Source organism: Crinia signifera, chromosome 9 (genome assembly GCF_055691185.1).
Source record: "Crinia signifera chromosome 9, ASM5569118v1, whole genome shotgun sequence".
Lineage (NCBI taxonomy): Eukaryota > Metazoa > Chordata > Amphibia > Anura > Myobatrachidae > Crinia > Crinia signifera.
In genome coordinates, this window is record NC_139225.1 from 44,955,416 (window position 1) to 44,981,830 (window position 26,415).

Below are 26,415 nucleotides of genomic sequence, written 5' to 3' on the forward strand. Positions count from 1 at the left end.
ATGCAGTGCCAGAACTGAACACAATTGTCCAAGTGTGGTTTCACCAATGCCTTGTAAAGAGGCATGGTCACATTGGCATCCCTTGAATCCATTCCCCTTTTAATGCATGCCAGTGTCTGGTTTGCTTTTGCTGCTGCACGGTGCACTATTTAGACAATTTTTCATCCATGATGACCCCTAAGTCCTTCTCTACAGCAGAATTCCCTATAATAACTCCATTTAGCCTAGAAGTAGCTTGTTCATTTTTATTCCCATAATTAATTACTTTACATTTATCAAAGTTAAACTGCATTTTTTACCTTTCCAGTTTATTTAAGTCCCTTTGTAGTGTTTTCACATCCTCTCCTGAGCTAATTTCCTTACTCAATATTGTCATCCGCAAATATTGCAATTTTACTCACTATATCACTTCCAATATCATTAATTAATATATTAAACAAGGTGAGTCCCAATATTGAACCTTGCGGGACTCCACTTTGGACTTTACCCCAGCTGGAATGTAAGCCATTGTGCAACCAGTTTTTAATCCAATTACAAATTTTATCTCCTAACCCTAAATGACCTAGTTTCATTAATAACCTTTTATGAGGCACTGTGTCAAAAGCTTTAGCGAAATCAGCCCCCTGCTGACTTTTTCATAGAAGCTAATAAAATTAGTCGGACATGATCTATTTTTGACGAACCCATGCTGAGCCTTACTTATCACTTTCTCCTGTTCTAAGAAATTTTGGATACTATCTCTTATTATTCCTTCTAATAATTTTCTCCACAATGGATGTAAGGCTGTAATTTGCAGGGTTTGTTTTGCTACCTTTCTTCCATATGGATACTACGTTAGCTATGCGCCAGTCCCTTGATACGTCCCCGAGTTTATTGATTCCTCGAATATCAGATATAATGGTAGTGCTATGACAGAACTCAATTATTTTAGTATACTAAGGTGCATTTCCTCCGGGCCAGGAGATTTGTTACTATTTAGGTTCTGTAATCTATTTTTGACTATTTCCTCAATCAAATATGTAGTTTGGTAGCAATCAAAGAGCCGAGCATTTAATCTGTGAAGGTTCTTCCCTTGAAAATACCAAAGCAAAAAAATTAATTGAATAATTCTGCTTTCTCTTTTCCTTCTATTACCAGGGTACCCTGCTTATTTTTTAGTGGGCCAATATTTTCCTTCTTTAACGTTTTCCTTTTATATAAACTGTAGACTTTTTTGGGATTAGATTTGCTATCTGAAGCTATTTTACATTCAGTCTCTAATTTAGCCATCTTGATTGTATTTTTACATTTCTTATTACATTCTTTATATGCAGCAAATGATTTGGGTGTCCCATCTTGTTTATATGCTTCTTTAGTATATGGCTGACATCCAGGTAAAGATGGTACTCCAAATTAGGAAATGTAGCACAGGTCCAGAATAATAAGCAGGTAAATGTCCAAATCACTGTATACAGGTCCCAAGTAAACACCAACGCGTTTCGCTACGATCAAGAGGCAGTTTTAGCAAGGCGACTTGTTGAAGCCAAGTCTCAGGTATAAATACCCTATTCAATTCGTGTGCAATAAACTCATTAGAAAATCAATTCCCTTGTCTGTTGTAAATAATAGATTCAAAAACACGATTCATACATAAATAATTTAAAAATGATAAACCAAATAGCTAAACCACTATGAATTAATAATAAAAATGGTGACTTTTGATGTTACTTCAGGGTAATCAGTTCCGGGTTAAGCTATTCTATGTAGATAGTGTAACTCAGGGTCCATTCTAAAATACAATAGATAGAGATACTGATTTAGCAATAAATGCACAAATATATGTGGATGGGGAAAATATAACATCAGGCTCTGATGTATTACTACGAATTGTGGGTATCTGCCGGAAGCGTCCCGGTGTCACCATATGCAGTGCCATCTAAGCCATATGTTAAAAGTAATATTTTTAAAACCCAATGGCAAATGTTGGTACTATATAAGTAAAATAATACAAAAATAATTATTATCACTATTTCTTCTCACCTTTTCTAAATGTTGGGCATACAATGGCCACTCACAGGAATACACTATATTTCTACCTGTATGGTTCAGTGCTATAGACATACGACGGTAACCTACAAAGGGAAAAAAAAAAAGAATGTAGGGCTTGCTGGATGTGGTAAACACTTAATTATTGTATGATTTAAAATGTTAGAAGGCATTTTCAACATACAGTATAACAAGAAAAGGGAAACATAATGATAAACTATTTCATTCAGTGCAAAATAATTTCCAAACACTTTTTTTGGGTACTTGTTTCCTAGCACGGCGCCCACGATTCCATCGTACGACAACTCATCACATCGCACGCAATATTGCGGCATGCAATGCGATTCAATTTTTAATTGTACAAGCACACAGATGGGTGCTTGCAATGTAATTCCATAGTGTCACCCCAAGTGTCAACGCCACCCGCACTATCAACGCCAACCTGAAGCGTGGCAAGCGCAGCGGTACGCCTCCTCCGACCTTTTCATACCCACTTTTCACGTCGGCGTGGAGTTGATTTTATATAGTGTGGCGAGCGCAGCGAGCCACCTAGCGCATCGCGTGGCGAGCGGACGCGCAAGACGAGCCCGAAGCGTGGCGAGCGGACACTGATTACTTTACATGTATTCCACGCCCGCACGCCAAGATTTGCGCTCGCCACACTATCTAAAATCAACTCCACACCGACGTGGATAGTGGGGGTATGAAAAGGTTGCAGGTACGCTCGCAACGCTTCGGGATGGCGTGGATACTGGGGGTTACATCTCATTGTGAGCACCCATCACATGTCATGGCATGGGTGCTTGTACAATGAAATATCGCATCGCATGCCATTTGCTGGCATGCGATCCTATGCGATATTAAATTGTACAAGCACTCCTGTGCATTTAAGAATCTGCCAGAGGGATGATTACATTTTTCCTCGCTATGGGATCCAAGTCTGGTAGGATCGGGAAATTTTGGTTGGGGTTCAGCTCTCAGAGACCGGAACCTGCTCATCCCTAGTATAAACTGCTGCATTGTTGTATGATGTATACAATGAATACTTGAGTTCATGTATTTGTGCGTAAATGTGGCTCTGATCTTAGCCATACCCAGCCACCTTATCACACATCCCTTGGAAAGAGAGACATGTGCATATAAGGAAATACAGACTAGCACAAATGGGAGAATGCACAGTAGTAAGGATTGGGGAAGACAACAGCACTGAGGTGTAAAGTAGAAGAAAGATTAACAGTGAGAGTTCTGAATCTGAATTTGATCACAGCGTGTGATAGCATACCCTGGGCAGGATGTTCTAACACCTGCACCCCAGCTCCGCCTCCCTTTGCATACATATTTATCGCATATGCTCTAACATATGCGATAATTATGGCAAAGGACAGCTCTTGCGTTAAGAGTTGTCCTTTGCGGTGAATCGTTGGGATCCATCAGGTCCCGGCGGCTCCCTCCTCCCTCCCTTTCCCGGCGCTTCTGCGTAGAATTCCCACATTTACCAAAAATTGCAAATGTAATAGGGTGCGAATTGTGGTATAAATCACATATTTTGCCATGACCGAAGATTGGCAGTTAAAAAATTGGGTACTTGTTTCCTAGAACGGCGCCCACGATTTTGATCTTAGGCAATGCAAGGAAAAAATTGCGTCGGTCGCATCGCATGCGGCCAAAAAAACGCATGCAATGCGACCGACGCGATTACCGCGATTTTACATAGGGAACAATGTTAAATGGCCCAATTGACCCAATTTCACATAGGGAACAATGTTAAATGGCCCACAGACCCCAAATACCCACCCTGAAGTGTGAAATGGCCCCCACAATTGTTAACGCCACCCCACGATCAACGTCAACCTGAAGCGACCTTTTCATACCCCCACTATCCACATCGGTGTGGAGTTGAGAATAGAAAGTGTGGCGAGCGCAGCGAGCCCGAAGCGTGGCGAGTGTAGCAAGCCCCGCGAGGGGACGCGGAACACGCTCCCGAAGCGTGGCGAGCGGACACGGATTACTTAACATGTATTCCGCGTCCGCTCGCCACGCTTCGGGCTCGTATTCGCGGGCATCGCATGACATTATAATGGCATGCGATGTACATGCGATGCCCGCGATGGGCGCCGTTCTAGGAAACAAGTACCAAAAATTGCATCCAGATTTTTTCCCATACAAAACATCAAACTAGCAAATGCAGGTCCAGTGCAAGCCCCCCGCCCGCCCCAGGCAAAACCCCCCTGCGCCGCCCGCCCGGAGGGGGGGGGGGGAGTTTGCGGACAATACTTACTGCGGCACGGTGGGGGGGTGGGGGTTGCGGCCGATACTGCGGCGGGCGTCCGCACCCCCCGGAGCGCTGTACCTGCTGCGATGTACAGCTTCCGGGTGCTGCGAGTCCTCTCCGTCCTCACTGAAATCCCCGCAGCAGGGAGTGGGCGGCGTGCGGGGGGCAGCGTTGATTGACGCCGGGCAGGAAGGGATGCTTTCTGGTACCTCGGCGGCTCGGTACCGCCCTCCAGTGGCCGGCGCCCTAGGCAAATGCCTAGTCCTGCCTAGTGGTGGCGCCAGCCCTGAGCAAATGTAATAGGGTGCATGTTTTCAAATCGCACACCTATCATGACTACGAAATCACCAAAAAAATAGACCTGCTTCTGGTAGGGGAATTTGAGCATGGTTCTGTCCACAAAAGTATGTAAATGTAAAAATAGATGTTCAATTACTTTGGTGTTTGAGACTAAAAGCCTTATTCTAGTTCAGTGGTTCCCAATCTGGGGTACTAGTACCCGTGGGGGTACTCTGCAGACCAGTTGGAGGTACTTGGAAATAATATTGGTAATGGCGGAAGAAGAAAAAGTCTCCCAATGGCAAAAGAAGTCTACCATTGACATGAAAACAAGCCACGTTGTGTCATTTCCAGTTCCATCTGCAGCGTCATCAGCGTCTACTCGTGCTTTTGCCCAACCAGCAATTCACTGAGAGCCACTGTGTGACCAGTTGCCCCGCACTGATATGGGTGGAAGAAGCATTAATCCTACAGGCGTTAGTGGGAACTCTGGAGACAAAACACAGCCAGCGGCCAGACAAAGACGGACCTGATTCCTGACCATATACTAGTCCACGGCTACTCCTTAATATTAGGACACGCATACTGCTCACTTCCACTCATAAGTACTGTGGAAATTTCAAATTGAGAGGAGGGGTACTTATAAATGAAAAGCCTAATCAAGGGGTACGGGAGAGAAAAAAAGGTTGGGAACCACAACCATGTGCACTGCAGGTGGGGCAGATGTTACTTGTGCAGAGAGAATTACATTTGGGTGGGGTTTTACTTCAAAGTGAGATCTATACTGCAGTGTAAAAATAAAGCCAGTATTTACCCTGCACAGAAACAAAATAACTGACCCAAATCTAATTCTCTCTGCACATTTTACATCTGCCCCCTGCAGTGCACATGGTTTTGTCTACCTACAGTAAGAAGGATTTTGTCAGAAAGAGTGAACTAGAATAAGGCCCTGAATTTATGTTATTTGTTAATACGAAGTCCAATAGTGCCTTATTACGATTTGTAGCTTCTACCATTTGTGCGATAAACTGATCTTTGAATAAGCTTAGGAACCCACTGCTTCTTTCAGTTTTACAGGTTTTGTTTTTCCAATTAATGTCCAGTAAATTAAAATCCCCCATAATTAGTACCTGCCCCTGATCTGATGATTGTTTGATTTGGGTTAAAAGAAGAAACTCTTCCCTTTCGTTTAAGTTCGGCAGTCCATAGCATACCCCTATTAGAATTTTGGGTACTTATGTAGTATCTGGGCGCCCGATTTTAAAATCGGGTCGGAAATATTGCATCGAATCGCATCTGATATCGCATGCGATTTGATGCAATTTTCCATAGGATTCAATGTTAACATAGTCCTGTTCATTTCCCCACTATCCAAGTGGGCATAGAGTTGATTTTATAAAGCCGAGCCTGAAGCGTGGCGAGTGGCCACGGATTACGTAAAATGTTTTCCGCTGCGCTCGCCACGCTTTATAAAATCAACTCTATGCCCACTTGGATAGTGGGGAAATGAACATAACCTTGTTAACATTGGATCCTATGCAAAATCGCATCGAATCGCATCAAATGCGATATCGGATGCGATTTTGCCGAAAAATCGCGCCAAATCGCATCTGATTGTATGCCTTAAGGTAAGGCATACAATCAGAAAATCAGCAGCCCAGATACTACATAAGTACCAAATTTTGTTATTAGGTTTTTTGTTTATGTCGGTTATCTCTGCCCACATGGCCTCAGTGTTCTCTTCCTCTGTGCTTGTGCTCATTTCTTTCTCACAAGATGTTAAGTTATTATTTACATATAGGCATTTTTTACATATAGGCACATACCCCTGCCCCTTCTAGTTTTCCCTGTCTTTTCATGTTTAATGCCCAGTTGTGCGATTCAGGTTTCTCTAATACCAATAATGTCATAATCGTTCCTAGTGACCACAGTTTCTAGTTCCCCGATTTTACCTGCTAAGCTTCTTGCATTAGCCAGTAAGCATTTTAGTTTATGTTTATTTTTAGTAACGTCCCTAACATTGTGTTTAATTTCTCCCCTAGACTTATTTGTATTCCTTACTAACTTCCTCGTACCCACCTCCCCCTCAAAGACTCTCTACAGCCCTCCCAATAGTCCACGCTTTCCCATACTCTAAGATCATCTGTACAGTACCTAACATAACAGTTATTACATGACTTTCCTGAGGCACCCTGAGAATTACCCTCAATATTACCCTTATTAGTACCCCGAACATTGCCTGTAACGCTGCCCTCCCCCAAATTGATTCTTACCCACAATCCCACTATTCTCACTACAGGTCCCATAGTATCTAGCTACCCCCTCCCCCCCCCCCCCCCCATTGCCTAGTTTAAAATCTCCTCCAACCCTCTAACAGCCAGCAGTGGCGTAATACCACAGCCGGGGGACACTTTATAAAAGGTCCCCCAACTCTGAGGTTCCTGGGGGAGTGGGGACCTCAACAATAAAATGCCTCCCCCCACCTTCTAGCCTTTGTTCTTACTGGATGGATCATCCTACTAATAATCATACCCTTTGTTATTTAACAGCACTATTATAATGCATACATCTGTATATTTCACCTTGAGGGGGTTAGGGGGGAGTTTTTGGTTTGAATACTTATAGTTTAGTCTTAGGATGCGGGCTGTTGGTTAGGTAAATCAGAAAATTAAGTTGTTGGAAGCAATGCATCTTTTTCAGCCGATGCACAGGTATTTTATTCCTACTTTTTTTACCTTGTTTTACAAGATAGACACTTCTGTAATATAGATGGAGCCGCTCTCGTTAGAGCGGCTCCCGGTGTGATGTCCGCCAGCTGCCAGCCCACAGCACCGCCGCCCAGTGCCAGCATTCAGCAGCTAGTGAAATATGGTGAACACGTCCCCATCCGTCAGCCCACCCACCGCCGCCCAGTGCCAGCATTCGGCAGCTAGTGAAATATGGCGAACACGTCCCCATCCGTCAGCCCACCCAGTGCCAGCATTCGGCAGCTAGTGAAATATGGCGAACGCTGGGGATGAACAAGGGTGGCTCCATATATACATAGCATGTTATTTGGCACACATCTGAGTCATAAATCACTAAATTATAATTTGAATGTATGTATAAATACAGTACTGGGTTGTATACATTTTGAAATATATCATGCCAGAGCTCTTTTCAATGTGTATTGACCAAATGTTAACTATGTAATGATGCTAATGATTCAATAAAAAAAAAAAAATAAAAAAAAAAAATTCAAAAATAAATGATGATAAGGGCAAAAGAAAATGAAAAAAAAAAATTTGAGCTACTAGAATTTAGGGCAATGCTGAGAGAATGGTGCTTGTATTAATCATTTTCTATTCATTAGGTCGACAGTGTCTAGGTCGAAAGCCAAAAGGTCGACTGCTATTGGTCGACAATAAAAAGATCGACATATGAAAAAGGCCAACATTGACAAAGGTCGAGATTGACATGAAAACAGTCAATATAGAAAAAGGAGAACATCAGTTTTTCATGACCTTTTTTTTTAACCCCTTACCGACGCAGCATGTTTTTGCCTTCCTGACAGAGGCCTTTTTTTCAAATCTGACAGGTATCACTTAAGTGGGGATAACTTTTTTTGGTACTCTTTACCTAGCACGGCGCCCGCGATTACAATCGCGGGCGTCGGGGGTAAAAAATCGCGGGCATCGCGGGTAAATCAAAAACGGGTGCGACGCGATGCCCGCGATTTTCCCATAGGGATCAATGTTAAAAGTCAGATTGGTCGCGATTTTAGCGTTAATTGGCTCAATGCCCGCGATTTTTACATAGGAAACAATGTTAAATGGGCCACAGAGCCCTAATAGTCCCCCTGAAGTGTGAAATGGCCCCCACAATTATTAACGCCACCCCACGATCAACGTGAACCCGAAGCGTGGCGAGCGCAGCGAGCCCGCGAGGGGCGGCGGTACGCGTCCTCCGACCTTTTCATACCCCCACTATCCACGTCGGCGTGGAGTTGAGAATAGAATAGTGTGGCGAGCGCAGCGAGCCACCGTGCCCGAAGCGTGGCGAGCGCAGCGAGCCCCGCGAGGGGACGCGGATACCTTCACAGTTATACGCGTCCCCTCACGGGCTTCACAGGTGTCCGTGGCGACGCGGACACCTGTGAAGCCCGCGAGGGGACGCGTTTACCTGTGAAGGTATCCGCGTGCGCTCGCCACACTTCGGGCTCGGTGGCTCGCTGCGCTCGCCACACTATTCTATTCTCAACTCCACGCCGACGTGGATAGTGGGGGTATGAAAAGGTCGGAGGACGCGTACCGCCGCCCCTCGCGGGCTCGCTGCGCTCGCCACGCTTCGGGTTCACGTTGATCGTGGGGTGGCGTTAAAAATTGTGGGGGCCATTTCACACTTCAGGGGGACTATTAGGGCTCTGTGGCCCATTTAACATTGATTCCTATGTAAAAATCGCGACCAATCTGACTTTTAACACTAAAATCGCGACCAATCTGATTTTTAACATTGGTCCCTATGGGAAATCGCGGGCATCGCATCGCACCCGTTTTTTAGTGCATGCGATGGTCGCGATGGTCGCGATGGGCGCCGTGCTAGGTAAAGAGTACCCTTTTTTTTGCTTTAACTTATCCCAGTGATTTTGAGATTGTTTTCCCGTGACACATTAGTGATAAATTTTGGTCGATACAGTTTTTTTTTTGTGTGAAAAATACCAAAATGTCGTATAAAAATTGAACATTTTGCAATTTGCAAAATGGGTACTTGTTTCCTAGCACGGCCACACCGATTTACATCGGGGTGGTCGTGTCGGAAAAATCGGGTCGATCGCATCGCATGCGATTTGGTCGCATGCGATGCGATCGGCGCGACCGACCCGATTTTCGACCCGATTTTTTGATTGAATGAAATGTAAATCGGGTCCCTGGGACCCGATTTTACATTGGATTCAATGTAAAATATTCCCTAGACCCCCAAATTTAACGACGTAAACCCCACCCCACGATAGACGCCAACCCGAAGCGTGGCGAGCGCAGCGAGCCCGCGAGGGGCGGCGGTGCGCGTCCTCCGACCTTTTCATTCCCCTACTATCCACGTCGGCGTGGAGTTGAGAATAGAATAGTGTGGCGAGCGCAGCGAGCCCCGCGAGGGGACGCGTATACCTGTGAAGTTATACGCGTCCCCTCGCAGGGCTCGCTGCGCTCGCCACGCTTCGGGCTCGGTGGCTCGCTGCGCTCGCCACACTATTCTATTCTCAACTCCACGCCGACGTGGATAGTAGGGGAATGAAAAGGTCGGAGGACGCGCACCGCCGCCCCTCGCGGGCTCGCTGTGCTCGCCACGCTTCGGGTTGGCGTCTATCGTGGGGTGACGACGGGGACATCTATAATGTGAAATGGGTCATATTGGCCCATTTCACATTTTTCACATTTTTTTAAAGGTGAGATGGACTTGATCAAGTCCATCTCATCTTGTGCCATTATAATGGCACAAGACCGACGCGATCCTCACGATTTCAATGTTAAAAAATATTTTTACATTGAAGCCTATGGGGAAATCGGGGGCATCGCGTCGGTCGCGTCGGGACCAATGTTAATGGTTTCGACCGACGCGATGCCCCCGATTTTGTACCTTTGCCGGCAAAATGAACCTGATTTCAAAGGAAATCGGGTCCATCGTGTGGATCGTGTACCTTAACTTAAAGGTACACGATCCACAAGATTGTGGCCGTGCTAGGAAACAAGTACCGCAAAATGTTACATTTTCTGCTTGTGAGACAAATAATCATACCACTCAAAATAGTTAATAACTAACAAAGACCATATCTATACTTTATTATTACATCATTATTTCAACCTGCTTTTAATTTTTTTGGACACTAGGGGACAGCAGAGTCAAAATTATGCACATCACACAGTAAACGCTGCTTTTGGCTGTTCACGTTTGAACAGCCAATCGCAGCGATCGCCCATGGCGGGGGGCATCGCTGCCCCCCCTGGGCAATGAGGGAAGATGTCTGCTGTCAGGGACAGCAGACATCGTCCCTCTGTCACCGCGTCTCTAGACGCGGTGACACTTTGAAGTCATGACGTACATTTACGTCATGTGTCGGGAAGTACATCCCGACCATGACGTAAATGTACGTCAAATGTCGGAAAGGGGTTAAACCTGCTTGTGGGCATAGATTTAGAGACTATAATACTATGCTTAGCACAGCGAGGAACCATGCTGAAGCATGGCGTGCGCTGCAACCCATGTAAGGGGACGTGAGATATCAGTGTCCATGTCAGCAGATTTCGACACCAAAAAATTATGTCAAAATTTTGCTTATGCCGAACTTTTGTCAGTGTCGACCTAAATCAATGTTGGCCTTTTTCATGTGTCGACCTTTTTACCATCAGCCAATAGTGATTGACCTAGATAATGTCGACCTAATAAACCAGTGATTTTCAACCTTTTTACCTTGCGGCACACTAAATAAGATTTTAAAAATTGCCAAGGCACACCATGAGATCCCCACAGGGCAAAACACATTGACCCCCACAGGAAAAAAAAAAACCTATTGCCCCACATATAAAAAACAATCACACTGGTCCCCACAGGTAACACAAATAAAATACATTGGCCCTTTAAATGAAAGGAAGAGACCAGTAAATAACAGTTGAACTGGTGATGGCTGTAAACTGGTTTGGGCATCTCCAGATCTGGGGGCACACTTGAGAACAGCTCAAGGCACACTAGTGTGCAACGGCACAGTGGTTGAAAAACACTGTAATAAACCATTAAAGTATTAATATTTTTAATAAAGAATTTATTTCAACTGATTTTTAGACATCAGTAATACACTATAATAACCCAAGCAAAATATGTGACTCTCACCATCTTTCAGCTGGTCCAGAGTCCCATAATTACAACCATCAAATTTTAGTAGATCCACTCCCCATTCGGCAAAGGTTTGTGCGTCCAACTCATAAAAACCCTGGCTTCCTGGATATCCTGCACATGTTTTTGTACCCACATCCTGATATATTCCAAGCAGTAGCCCACGAGCATGAACCTGTGTTTGGTGACAAAACAATGCACTAGCAATCAGAGTTGTAGTTTGTCTATTTCAGGTGAAATTACAGTATAATCTCTAAAGCCTCAGTAGTATTTGTCTTTCCTGTGCTTCTAGTTATTGTAGTTATATTATTAGGTTCTCTTTCTGTTTTCTAATAGTGACAGCTGAGGGTCAGTGCTTATTAAGCTTCAATATGCAAACAAGAATGAATATGCCTTATGAACTATTATACTTACAGTATTTTGTGGACCATGGTAGTTATAAAGACCTTTTTAGCAAATGGACAAAGGACCTTAGGGCCTTATTTTGGTTCATTCTTTCTGACAAAATCCTTCTTAGATGGGCAAAACCATGTGCACTGCAGGTGGGGCAGATGTAACATGTGCAGAGAGAATTAGATTTGGGTGGGGTTTTACTTCAAAGTGAGATCTATATTGCAGTGTAAAAATAAAGCAGTCAGTATTTTCCCTGCACAGAAACAAAATTACTCACCCAAATCTAATTCTCTCTGCACATGTTACATCTGCCCCCCTGCAGTGCACATGGTTTTGTCCATCTAAGAAGGATTTTGTCAGAAAGAATGAACCAAAATAAGGCCCTGATTCTGGTCTGTTTGCATCGGCCACATGGGGCCGATGTTTTGCTTCTGCGCATGCGCAGATACATTTCTTCACATGTGCAGACGCAGGATGCGTGCGGCCATGGCGAACAAACTGGGAAGGCCGGGGAGCATTCCCATGGAAATTGCCCAGTGATGTGGGCGCCTGGGGCAGTCAGCTGACATCACTGGATGTCAGCTGACTGCCCACTTCCTTCAGAATGCCCACGCACATCTAAGGTTACCTCAGAGCAACCTTAGATGCGCGTGTGCCTTCCACATCATTAAATGGTCAGCGACCATGGAATGATGTGGGTGTTCCCCAGCAGCCTGCATATGGATGTTTATGTTATAAGCATCCATTTTCAGCCGGTGCGTGCAAACACACGCTTCACGGGGGCCAGCCTGGCATTGGCCAGGCAGGGTTTGGTAGACTCGCAAGGCTGTGAATTCGCAGCCTTGCAAAATAACCAGAATAAAAATAAAATTTAGCATACACACAAAACGATATTGGTAAACAATATCGTTCAGTGACATCACCAGGACTCGATGAAGATACCTCCCAACTGTCATGATTTTCGCGGAACAGTCACTATTTGTTGAGTGAGTTTTTAGAAGTGAGAGAAACGATCAAATTATACTCATCATTTATTTAGCACCTTCTAGAGCAAGGGTGGGCAATAAGAAGCCCCCCAGATGTTGAGGAACTACACATCCCAGCATGCCTTGCCTTAGTTTGGCAATTTGATTATGCTGCAACTGATGCAAGGCATGCTGGGATGTGTAGTTCCTCAACAGCTGGAGGGCCCATTTGCCCACCCCTGTTCTAGAGCAGTGGTTCCCAACCTGGGGTACTAGTACCCCTGGGGGTACTCTGCAGACCAGTTAGGGGTACTTGAAAATAATATTGGTAATGGCGGACGATGAAAAGGTCTTTTGATGGCTGAAGAAGACCCATTGCAATGGAGACAAACCATGTTGTGTCATATGCCTGACCAGCAATCCACTGGGAGCTTCCCATGCTGCCCTCAGACGTCAGCAGTCATCCGCCTAGCACTGACAAAGGTGGAGAAAGCAGCGGCATTAATCCTACCGGTGTTAGCGGGAATGCTGGAGATAATACACAACCAGTGTCTAGACACAGAAGGGCATGATTCCTTGCTGTATACTACTCCTCCGCTCCTCCTTAATATAAGGACATGCATACCGCTAAGTACTGTCCATATTTCAAAATGAGAGGAGGGGGTAATTATCAATGAAAAGCCTAATCAAGGGGTACGGGAGAGAAAAAAGGTTGGGAACCACTGTTCTAGAGGATACTAGCTAGAATCTGACTGGTTGCTATAGAAAACATCAGGAGTTCCATGATCATAGGGCACTCCCCCCGATCATGGGAGGTATGTAATAAGGACCTCGCAAAAATAAGTAGATAAATCGCTGTCCCCACATTATCTATATGATCAGTTAAATATTCAAACAGACAAGTAGAAGATGAAGATACTGTAGAAACTCACATAATCTGCAAGTTTTTTGATGCCTCCAGGAAACCTAATGGGGTCAGCTTGTAGCCTGTTATTGACATCTCTTTTTGGAGACAGCCAGCAGTCATCAATACACAGATATTTATATCCAGCATTCAACCATCCATTTGATACCATCATATCTGCCATTTGCATGAAGAGCTGTTCACTGTGAAAAACACAAAAAAAAGATAAGAGCATTATAGCTTTGAAAACTATTTTCTTTTTGCTCTTGGAATGATTTATACTTACCTATATTTGGGGTATGGATCATTGAATAGACACCAAACTAGGTCAAGAAGCATTAGGTTAACACCACTAGGTCGACATGCATAAAGGCGACATGATTAAAGGTACCCATTCATGAAGGTCGACATGACTGAAGGTTGACTTGGATTAGGTCGACAGGGTCATTAAGTCGACACAAGCAATAGGTCGACTTGGGGAAGGTTGACAGTCAAAAGGTCAACAAGGGGTGTTTCACTTTTTTTGTCCTGAATGTCGACATTGAAACATAGCACCATGTCCTCTTGCATGGCTCGCGCTTTTAAAACACCACAGCAAGTGACAGTAATAACTGTAAGTTAGTATTATACTGGCATAATACCACCACTGTCCACAAGGCGGTACTGTGTACCATGTATGGAGGTTCAAGTCCTGCAGTACAGGTTGCACAATAAGGAGAAAGGATTTCTTGTCATAGAGGTGATTGTAAATCAGTCTGATTTCAGTAGCTCTACCCAAAATCTCCTCTTCCCCCACCCAAATGTGCCATGACCAGGCATAAATCACAGGATTTACTGAAGAGGGCTACAGTTCTGCTAGGTGCAAACTGTGGTACTTTAAGGGGACTATGGCTGGGGATGGTTACTAGGGGGCTCACTGTTGTTGTAGGCCAGGGATGCCTGGTGAGAGAGTGACAACTACCTGTTCCCTCTGTTGCTCCTGCCAGTCACATCTTCTGGCTCCTGGTCGCAGCTCCAGTCCCCCATGGCTGCTTGATCAGGCGGCAGGCCTAGTCTTGTTGAGTGGCATTTCCCCTTCTGTGGCTGTCTTAGTCCCGTCTGCGGTGCGGCCGTCCTTTGTTCACCCAATCCTTCCCAGCGGGTTGCTTCTCCTTTGCTCTGACCCTGAGGAACAGCACTGCCGTCACCTGGCTGCGCTACCGTCCTGCAGTGCCACCAGCTCCCCCCCTCCAGCCTCCAGGCAACTCTGTCTCCTCTGCAATGCACTGCGCTGAAAGAGCGGGCAGGTCTCCGGCTGACATGGGGCTCTCCTTCTCACTGGCAGGCCCTCCACCCTATGGCTCCAGGCTGCTCTTCCCTGTCTTCTGTTTATGCCACATCCGCTCTCCTCGGCTGGTTCTCATCCTGCTTCTCCCCTCATGGTCTTTTCTCTGCCCCCCTAGCACCGTGCGCGATATGGCCATTGGGTCTACAACAACTAGGTCGACACCACTAGGTCGACAGGCAGCAAGGTCGACATGAGTTGACATGGGTCTAGGTTGACAGGTCATTAGGGCGACATGGGCAAGGTCAACAGTCAAAAGGTCGACATTGATTTTTCACTGTGTTTTGAGCCGACATATGGTGACAGTCGGTATTTCATGCCCTATCATCCACTAGGGCATGGTGGGAGAATAAAATAGTGTTCTGAGCATAGTGAGGCACCGTGCCTGAAGCATTGCGAGCAAAGAGAGCGATGCGAGGGGATGCAGTGCACTTCAAACTGTGTCCATGGTGACAGGGTCGACATTCGGGTAAAAAAACTGTAAAAAAAAAACATGTCGACCATTTGACTGTCAACCTTGTGTCAACCTAAATGTCCTGTTGACCTAGACCCATGTCGACCTAGTTGTTGTAGACCAAACGATCCCAGCCCCACCATGCATTCACCAATCAGGTTGCTTTAGGGACTCCCTCACGACAGGGACATGACCTCTTGCCCCCAACGCAAAATCTGAAAAAAAAGGATCCATTTGTCTACAGTGAGTTCGTCATCCGAAAACTCTGGAGCCATGCTCCTGTCAATGGAGTGTCACGCCTGGGGTCTGAGTCAGCCCTGAAGGCCTCAGGCGTAGGCTCGGACCGATGTTTGAATCGGGGAGGCTTGATTAGACCTTTGGACATGTACACACGTAATTGCACTGTAATGCACCCAGAGGCAGGATGAGCATGGAGAAGACAATGGTAAAAGTACAATCACGTTTATTAAAGCTCAGCAGATGATAACAGAGAACATTGTACTTGGCAACTGGCAGATAGTAACGTATGCACGTGCAGTGCAGCGCACTGATGCAGTTTGAAGATGCGGCTAAAAGCCAGTAACCATGATGAGGGCAGAGTACGTTACTTGGTGCTGCCTGGGAATACAGATGAATAGAGATGTCATTGAGAACATCGGATGCTTGAGAGTGATGGTTAGAACATTGGATACAGGAACAATGGCTGGAACATCAAATGCAGGAACGATGGTTATAACATCGACTGGAGCTAGGCAATGAACTACTGCTATCAATGTGTCTTGGATTTTCCAGCATACATATACCCACTGTACCCACTGAGAAGCAGGGATTGGCTGGGCAATTATGACAGGGAACCAGACTACACATGATTGGCAGCAGAAGATCTGACACAGAGCTAGGACTACCACAGGTGTTAATTACTAGCAAGCATAGTCTCTCTAGGAAGCATGATTGCAGTCTAATGGCTGGAATACACAGAAGTGAATAGCAGAATGACAGGCCAGATACACAGGATTCAGACAGGATTGTGACATCCAGCTTTTTACCGAACTTTCACCAAACCTGCACAGGTAAACTGGCAGTCCTTCACTTCTGTAACCACATTGGTGAAATCCAGCTTTCTTCTGGGAGAATGCTCCCATGTGTTGCCCTGGGGTGGCAACAAGATCCAAAATGAAAAATTCTTCATTGGGGCAGCACGGACGGTGTAATGGTTAGCATTACTGCCTCACAGGGCTGAGGTCATGGTTCGATCCCCACCATGGCCCTAACTGTGCAGAGTTTGTACATTCTCCCCATGCTTGTGTGGGTTTACTCCGGGTACTCCGGTTTCCTCCCACAATCCAAAAATATACTGGTAGCTTAATTGGCTTCCAACAAAAATTAACCCTAGAATGACTGTGTGTGTAAATGTGGTAGGGAATATAGATTGTAAGCTCCACTGGGGCAGGGACTGATGTGAATGTTCAAATACAGATGGGTCTGTTCCCATCTTTGCAGGGGATGGCGCTGGCGTCGCCAGCCGCCATCCCCCGCCAGCGCCATGGCGATCGTGAGAAGGGGACGCGCGCGCACGAGAGGCGCGCGCGCCCCCTTCCGACGGCGCTTCCAAACGTTTCCCCGGGTCCCCGCCGGCTTGCCGGCGGTAACCCGGGGTCCCCGCCGCCTGCCCGCATCCCCCCTAACCCCCCCCGTCTCCCTGAGGCGGAGACGGACAGGGTTTCCGCCACGCTAGCGACGGAGACTGAGACGCGCGTGCGCGTGAGACGCACGCGCGTCTCAGTCTCCTCGCTGGCGAGGCTGCTGGTGGGTCGCCAGCGCGTACGTTCTGGCGACCCGCCAGCAAGGATGTGCATAGGCACATACTGTACGCTCTGTAAAGCGCTGCAGAATATGTGTTCGCTATATAAGAAACTGTTAATAAATAAATAAATTAGCAGTGTTTGTCACCTCCTGTAGCACCAGGGTTTCATGGAAGACCACTGTAGTCTCCATGTATGATGGCTCAACTTCTTGATATGCAAAAGAAGGAACAGATACATTTTGTGGGACCTGTATCTAACCATACTTCATGTCCAAAACATTGGCCCTTATTCTGGTTGGTGCGGTCGAGCCGCATATGCGGCTCCGACCGCACCAGACGAATCCCCGCCTACAAGACGGATCGGCACGGCCGTCCGTACACGGACGGCTGCCGATCCGCATGAAAATGGCGGGGCGTACGCCTCCACCATGTTGGGAGCTGCCCCCTGCATTCGATGGTCGATGACCATCGAAGGCAGGGCCGCACGCTCCCCCCGCTCACGCAAGCTTAGAGCACACGGACAATCGTCCGTGTGAAAGCTTGTATTGGGGCGGGCAGCTGACATCCGGCGATGTCAGCTTTCCGCCCCCATCACTGGCGTCATAGCCTCATTACCATGCATACGCCCCGCGTTTGCATGGGAACGCCCATGAAACGCTGGGCGTATACATAGGGTAATGAGGCTATTAAGCCCCTCACACCCCTATACGCCCCCTTTGCGGCGTCTAAATTTTTTACTCGGCGAATTCCCCTGCACATGCGCAGAGTGACCTCTGCGCATGTGCAGAGTGTAAACATCGGCGGTACGGCCGCACGCGGGCCGTACCGCTCAGATCAAAATAAGGGCCATTGTTCTTTGCCTTGGCATTGTTCCTTGACTTCACATTTTCTTTTTGAAGCTTCTCATTATTTTTCTGTGGAATTTGTGGTACTACTCCAATCTCGCTGCCATTGTTGTGGCGCATGGTTTGTAACTTCCATAGAATCTGGCACTTTTCATGCTCATTCTTTTTTGTCTACAAAGATTAATAAAAAAAAAACAGTATGAAAGGCAACAATACCGTCAGGTTTGAGGGGGGCGCTGTGTTCCCGGCTGTGACCTAAGTGGGTCTGTAGACAAGGGATGGATAACAGATCTGAAGGAACTTGATTTAATGGTACATATGCCAGAGATGAGGTGCATAATCTAAAACCGCTGGTGGTTTTGACCAGGAAGTCCAGCAAGGGACTATGGGCTTTGCTGTACCCGATGGGCAGATCACGACCCTCTACCAGAGTCTCCCTTCTTCAGGCTGTGGGTTCTGAGGTTGTGTATGCACAAATAATGGTAGATTTTGCTGGGAACCAATCATACAGGAGTATTGGGCTGATTGCCATTGGTGCTGGAGGTTCCGGCTGGTTACCAATGCTGCTGGGGCATTGGGCTGGTTACTGATGGTGCTGGAGCATCGGGCTGGTTACTGATGGTGCTGGAACATTGGGCTGGTTTGTCCTTCTGAGCTTCGGGATGGTTACCGATGGTGCTGGAGTATCGGGCTGGGTACCAATGGTACAGGAATATTGGGCTGGTTACCAATAAAACACTGGGCATTCCCATATGCTAATGGGGCTGCCTGGTGCCCCCGCCCTTTTCCATTCCCCGCTCACAGTGTAGGATGCGTGCACAAGGCAAACCGAATATTCGCCATGGGTGTCTGCACATGCACAAAAACACAAATGCGCAGACGCAAAACATCGGTCCTCCATGCGAAAGCACAGGGGCCGAACGGATCTGAATAAGGGGTACTCTTTACCTAGCACGGCGCCCACGATTTTGATCGTGGGCATCGCGGGTAAAAAAATCGCGGGCATCGAATGCACTAAAAATCGGGTGCGATGCGACCGACGCGATGCCCGTGATTTCCTATAGGGAACAATGTTAAATGTCTGAATTGACCCGATTTTCCTGTTCAATGCCTCAATTGACCCGATTTTCCATAGGAAACAATGTTAAATGGCCCACAGAGGCCAAATAGCCACCCTGAAGTGTGAAATGGCCCCCACAATTGTTAACGCCACCCCACGATCAACGTGAACCCGAAGCGTGGCAAGCGCAGCGAGCCCGCAAGAGGCGGCGGTACGCGTCCTACGACCTTTTCATACCCCCACTATCCACGTCGGCGTGGAGTTGAGAATAGAATAGTGTGGCGAGCGCATCGAGCCACCGAGCCCGAAGCGTGGCGAGGGGACGCGGATACCTTCACAGGTAAACGCGTCCCTTCGCAGGCTTCACAGGTATCCGCGGGCCTCGCTGCGCTCGCCACACTATTCTATTCTCAACTCCACACCGACGTGGATAGTGGGGGTATGAAAAGGTCGTAGGACGCGTACCACCGCCCCTCGCTGCGCTCGCCACGCTTCGGGTTCACGTTGATCGTGGGGTGGCGTTAACAATTGTGGGGGCCATTTCACACTTCAGGGTGCCTATTTGGCCTCTGTGGGCCATTTAACATTGTTTCCTATGGAAAAATCGGGTCAATTGAGGCATTGAACAGGAAAATCGGGTCAATTGAGACATTTAACATTGTTCCCTATGGGAAATCGCGGGCATCGCGTCGGTCGCATCGCACCCGATTTTTTAGTGCATTCAATGCCCGCGATGGGCGCCGTGCTAGGTAAAGAGTACCGAATAAGGTCCCTGTTGTACATATGTACTGAAAAATTCTAAAAAAGGAACATTTTAAACAGCAATTTATGTGTGGGGTTTGTATGTTCTCCCATGTACCTAAAATAAATATTTAGCTCAGAATATCGATAATTTGGGCCCAGTGCAGTCTCAGGGATAGAGAGAGATAGATAGAGAGAATTCAAAGCAGAACATGGTATCTTAATCATTTTAAACAGTGATTTTGGTTTTGTTTATATATACTGTACTCTCATGTACATGAAATTACTATTTAGCTCAGAAAATCAATCATTTGTATCCAGTACAATCTTATAGGTAGGTCATATGAAGAGTGCAATGCAGAACAGGGTATTTAGGAATAGCCACTCCTACTTCTGCATATGCATCAATTACAAGATGAGAGAGTGGGTTTAGTACATCCCGGTTTTGAAATTAGTATTTAAGGAGCTGCATACTTCTGCTTACCACGATGCATAGGGATCTCTCATGCTGAAAAGTAGTTGCCCAGCTGCTAGGATGTAAGAGCCTGCCCCTTCAAGAGTTTTTAGTGTATAGTGTTATCTAAAGAGACGTTTTCCTATAACTATATGTATAAAACTTACTTAGCACTGCAACCCCCATTTGCATCAATTTTGGGGCATGCCCAGCACTCCCCTTGCAGTTGGGCAATCCCCAGTTCCCTCCCTGCATTGTATGCATGCGCATGGCATCTATTCTCCAATCACCTTCTGCTCATCTGACTGAATCAGGCTGACAGTGGTCAGCACTGACATCATAGATCCACCCTAAGAACCCCTGCGTTTTTTTATGTCACTCCCAGAAAATGTCAGGTTCCACCCCAAACACCGGCTTCCTCCTATCTGTCAAAGTGCTAAAGAGCTGCTTTTACGATCCACATGCATTTTTGCGTATAGGGATCGTAAAAGCAGCTCCCAGTAGCACACGGGGGGGGGGGGGTCTGAGTACCCCGAAACCCTCCCCAGGAATCTAAGTGCCCTAGTCTGAAAGCTGAGGGTCCCCACTTTCCATGGGTACAAGATTTTTAAAAATCGGCCCTGGGGAACCGGAGATATCTGACTTCAAAGCAGTGGTCCCCATCCAAGCCTGTTAATTGCTCTCCCCAGTCAGATATTTCAGTTTCTGTCTGACAGAGTTTTTCTGAGGGTATATTCAAAAAGCTGGGACTCTCCCCCTTTGATGGACACTAGAAGCTTGTCTCTACTCTTCCCAGAACCAGAGATATTGGCCTTCCAGCAGCTGGTTACTGCTCCAGCTCCACACACCTGGTATGTAGTTTTATATTCTCGTTGGCAGATTGCTCTGCTTCCTGAACTCTGATCCTTTAGTCCCTAGTACCATTTGGTAGGTGGGATTCTCGTTAAAAGCTAAGAAATCTAGTTCCAGGAACTGGAGATATCTGCAGTCAAGCAAGCTGTCCTCCCACCAGAAAATTATGAATAATAAGCCCACTCCACTATACACCCCTCCTCTGCATATTAAACATCCTCTACCACCCTGGAAGTTATGTATCAGGGCCCCTTCATTCAGCCCAATGCCCCCTTCCCCCACCATCTGTGCAGTAAAGGGGTAATTAGTGGAAATTACTGAGCCCTACATGCTGAGCGGTTGATATATTACCCCCTACCACCTGCGGGACATCAAAGCTTCCGCTCATAGCACCCCCACCCCTACCGCTGGAGGATAGGTAGGGGCCCCAATACATTGCTATGCCCAGGGGTCTACACTGATGTTATGTGTGTGTGTGTATATATATATATATATATATATATATATATATATATATATATATATATATATATATATAATTATTCTTATTTATATACATAATACTTTAACTGACCCGGCATATACTGGGTCACGTTAGTGTCCATCTCCGTGCTTTGCTCCGCCCCTCTCTGGAAACCCCCTTCTGAAAATCCTGCGTTTGCCCCTATGGCCGGCTATGTGTAACCTCACGCAGCTGCCATGGTTCTCCACCTGAGCCATTGTCCGGACCGCTCCCACAAAACGCTGCCTTACAACCCCCATTGCTGCTTAAACTGTGGTTCCAGCGAGACCGCAGTTTAAGTGCTCGCGCATGCCAGTAATGGTTTGCAGAGGGGTCTGAATAAGGCCCAAGTGCATACATATATGGGCCAGAACACCACGAATTAATGAAAAAAGTATTTTATTTCACAATAAAAAAGATTGATAAAAATAGATTTGCCTTAATATAGCAGGACATGCAGATAGTTGTATATGGGGTAAAAATATAATCACCTATCCTTAATTCAACACAGTATCCTAATCACATCCATCAATGGACGGTAGGGTTTGGGTTAAATACACCTTCATGAAGCAGTCCAGGATCTTTTTACTGTGAAAAAAAAGACTGTCTTTTCATTTAAAAAAAAAATTAAATACTGTATGTTCGCTCTTACTCCTTGGCGTGCTCTCTCTCTACATAAACAACAGCTCCACTTCTGACCACTTTAGTAAATATACCCATAATGTTTATGTATATACAGTAAACACGATTCACAGTTTTTTTTTTATAGTAATTAGAGTTCACCTAATTTCATTGTAAAGTATTAAAAACGCTAAAGTTTCTGTAAACATGCAACAATCAGGTTTTTTACAGTTTTGCATAATACAATTGGCATCTATTTCCTCATTTGTCCTGCTTTAAACATTCAATCAGCTGTTGTTTCCTTACCTAACACAATTAACAGGGTTCAGATAACAATTGGTCTCGCACAAGAATCTCTGCCAATGTAACCAGCCCATAGGAGGTGTAAGTGCCAAACCATTCTTAAGAGCAAGTAAATCTCCAGGCCATAATGCAGCACCGAAAATTATTACAGTCAAAGTAGATTTCAGTGCTTTACAATCCATCTGTCCTTCCTTCAGGCTGCAACGTGCACGGCTATAGACTGTCCTGCAAGAAACCTATTACTTTCTTATACACTACAAGTGTATGAGTCGAGAAGCTCAGCTAATCAGTTCACAGCTTCCTGGATAGAACCAACCCACTGCATATTTAACATCCATCCAGCTATGAGCAGCAGCGGTATCTAACCAATCCCAAATGAGTGGCCCAAAAGACAGGAAGAAGTGAAGAAATACTAACATGTGACCTAATGGAGGTAGACGCTAGTTTTCAGAGTGGTAAAGGACTCTTATTTACTGTTATCACATGACATGACTGGTAGGAGTATACAGTATTAAGCAATTCAACCATGTGAAACACGTTCACTCTAGTATAAAGTTGCTCTTCTAGAATGCGATTACTTTTTTGTGCAAAGGGGCTTTTTCTTTACACATTTCAGCAGTACTTGTATATAAAATGTATATACATAAACTTGCATGGAATGCTCTCCATATATAGCATTGTGTGATATGGATTTTTAAATTCACAAACGGTGTGTGATGTATGTTTTGTAATCCACTTAAAAGGGTTGATTTAGAGTAGTTGGGAGCAAATGAAAAAAAAATGCATATACTTTACACCTCAGCAATAATAATAATAAAACTAATAATAATAATAATTTTATTTATATAGGCTCTTTATCCATTAGGATTTAAGGCGCTTAACAAATAGAATGAACGTAATACAGTACAGAATCAATGAAGTACAGAAAAGCTTTTCAGAAGCTTCAGAGAGCATGGAGAAACTTAAGGAAATTATAGAAGGGGTACCGTCGGTTAGTCGACCTAAAGATGGTCGACATACTGGAAGGTCAACAGGGGTCTAGGTCAACATGGCACAGGGTCCTTAGGTCGACACAAGCATTAGGTCGACATGGTCTAGGTCGACAGTCAAAAAGTCGACATGGGGTTTTCAAGATCTTATAGGCAGCCAGTTGAGGGAGTAGAGAATGGGAGTTATGTAGCTAGAACAAGGTTGGTTAACAGGGCTTTGTACCTGTAAGAGGCACAGGGGGCGGATCCTGCGCCAACATTCGCTGCAACTCGCTACCCCCCCCGTCTCTTACCTTTGGGACGACGATGGTCCAGGTACTTCCCTCTTGCTCCGCTGGACTCCGATGTGACGCTACCTGCAGGCGAAACGGGGGTAGAGAATCCCACTATGGGGGGAGGGGATGGTCATCACAGGCACTAATGGCCTTAGACTGGCTACACCCACTTGCGGAACACGGTGGGTGTAAATCGGGTGGGGAAACGCTCCGGGAAGGGGAAGGAGCACAAACAACACAGATGCAACACAATTTATACTCACCAGTCTACCTGTCCTTCGATGCGTAGCGGACGCTGGTCCCGGCACCTTGGAAACGAGCCCAAGTAACCTCCTGCTCCCTAGAGCAGGGAAATACGTAAACGCGCCTGCGCCTTAATGCCCGTGCAGCCTGCGGCCTGAAGCCTTCTTACGCAACCGGCGACCTAGCGCCAGATCTTCTGATGCCACGGCCTAGCCTCGTGCAACCTGGTGCCTAATGTCCGCGCAACCTGCGACCCAGCGCCGGATCTTCCGATGCCACGGCCCAACGTCGCGCAACCTGGACAGAACGCGATTTGCCCAGGGACACACTTGCATGAACCCAAGTACAGCATACAATACACAGTGCCAAATAAAACAGTACAATGCAAACAAGACAACACTGCCCCAGCACACTGGTGAGGGCTTACCTCCCTCTGGCTGCTCCCAGCCGCGCCACAATAGCCCTGTGTTGATTTTGTGAGAGAGGCCTCAGACCTAGGAGGGTCTGGGCCTAAGACACCAATGGCCCTGAAGGCGTCACCTAACCTGGAAGGGGCCAGACAAACAATAACATTACCCATGGGCCTAGTGCCCGATTATGCAGGCCTAATGCAACCAACCCCCATTGGGCCTAATGCCTGACTATATGGGCCTAATGCCCAATTTCAACACCCTTTAATGGCCCGCGGGCCTACTGCCTGACTACCAGCACCACAGGCCTAGTGCCTGAATTGGGCCTACTGCCCAAACACCTGGTGGTCTAGTGGGGCCACGTGTGGACTTGCGTGTCCTGGAGTGGCCTGGTCCAGCTACACGTGCTGGGCCGTCTTCACCGGAGGTGGGGTGTCTCTCACCACCTTCGGGCTTCCTGGAGTCTTCACCGGAGCAGCGTGTGCCGGGGCAAGCTCTTTTGCGTTGCACCCCACTGTGCCCGGCTTCTGGCGTCCGCCGCTATGCACTTCACCCGGCGGGCGGCAGCATGTAGCAGTACTCCACACATGCCTGCCTCCTTCCGGGGCTTCCGCCGTCTTCTCCTCTCCAGCGGCAGCTCCTGCTGCTCTGGTTCCGGCTGCCCAACTCCCTGCACGCTCCAGGTTCTGGTTAGTTCAAACCAGCACTGGGGGCGGGGCTATGACGTGGCGAGCAGGGATTGGCTAGCCGACGCCACTTCCCATTGGCCGCCAGAGCGGGAGCTGTGATTGGCTCCCCCTTGGCGCCAAATTCAAATTGCCGCAATGTGATTGGCGAGGCCTGTATCCTGGAGGAAGCAGGTCCTCCGCCATTTTCTGCGTGGAGCAGCAGTGGGGATTTGCCGCTGCCTCCACGCCCGCTGTCGACCGCTGTGTCTGGGGGCCACCAGCAGCAGGGCCAGTGACCGCACGAGTACACTGGTCCCGGCTGCAGGGGGCGGCACCACCTAACCGTTCCTTTCACTCCGGTGCAGTGGAAACCGTCCCTGCGCCGGGGTGTACTTCTACATACGAGCTTTGTACCAGCCACAGACGCCTAAAGGGGGGGAAACAGGTACATTTTACCTGTGACTGGACCGGAGATGGTACAGGGGCAGGAGCCATACAAAACGACTGCTGCCACTAGGCTATATACATACAATCGGAGCACCCGGGCAGCTCCATCAGCTCCAACTCTATGAGCGCTCCTCCTCAGGCTGCAGACAGCAAAGAGTGTACAATCGCAAATTGAATTTATTGAAGGTGCTGGGGGTGGTGGGGGGAGGGGCACTGGAGTTGGATGTTGAAGGTTCAATGGGCGGGGGGAGGTGTTGTTCTTTTATTCACCCCTGTGCTGCAGTTAGTTTGTGACTGGATAACTGGATAGATTTTATATATACATATATATACGTGTGTATATATATATATATATATAAGTATATATATATATATTACATTTTATTATTCCCTTCAAATCCACCCTCTGCTTTAAAGGGGGGGGGGGTCGAATTGGGCTAAGGGGGCTCCTGTGATATTGGTGTACGGAGTACCAGCCCCAACATTTCTGTTGCCATCCCTTACATAGAAATTACCTTCTAGCCTACTTTGTCTCTGTCCCTGCGCCCTCGCCATCTCTGTCCCTGCGCCCCGCCTTCCCTCTCTATGCACCTTTGTCCCCACTATCTCTTTCCCTGCGTCCCCACAATCCATGTGGAATAATGTGAATTTTGTCTCTGTCCGTGTAGCATAATTTGAATTTTGTGTCATTCCGTGTATTATAATGTGAATTTTGTCTCAC

The 26,415-nt window shown here is 46.7% G+C and overlaps 1 protein-coding gene across 1 annotated transcript in view; it reads right to left on the reverse strand.

Annotated features, from left to right (window-relative positions):
- Positions 1-23,009, reverse strand: part of GLA (galactosidase alpha) — a 42,885-nt gene extending 19,876 nt beyond the window's left edge. The window contains exons 1-4 of the mRNA XM_083159029.1: positions 22,666-23,009; positions 13,731-13,905; positions 11,438-11,615; positions 2,020-2,111 (exon numbers count right to left, since the gene is read on the reverse strand). Coding sequence (XP_083015155.1) covers positions 2,020-2,111; positions 11,438-11,615; positions 13,731-13,905; positions 22,666-22,844 — 624 coding nt within the window. The 5' untranslated portion in view covers positions 22,845-23,009. The remainder of the gene's footprint in view (positions 1-2,019; positions 2,112-11,437; positions 11,616-13,730; positions 13,906-22,665) is intronic.
- Positions 23,010-26,415: the final 3,406 nt, after the last annotated feature.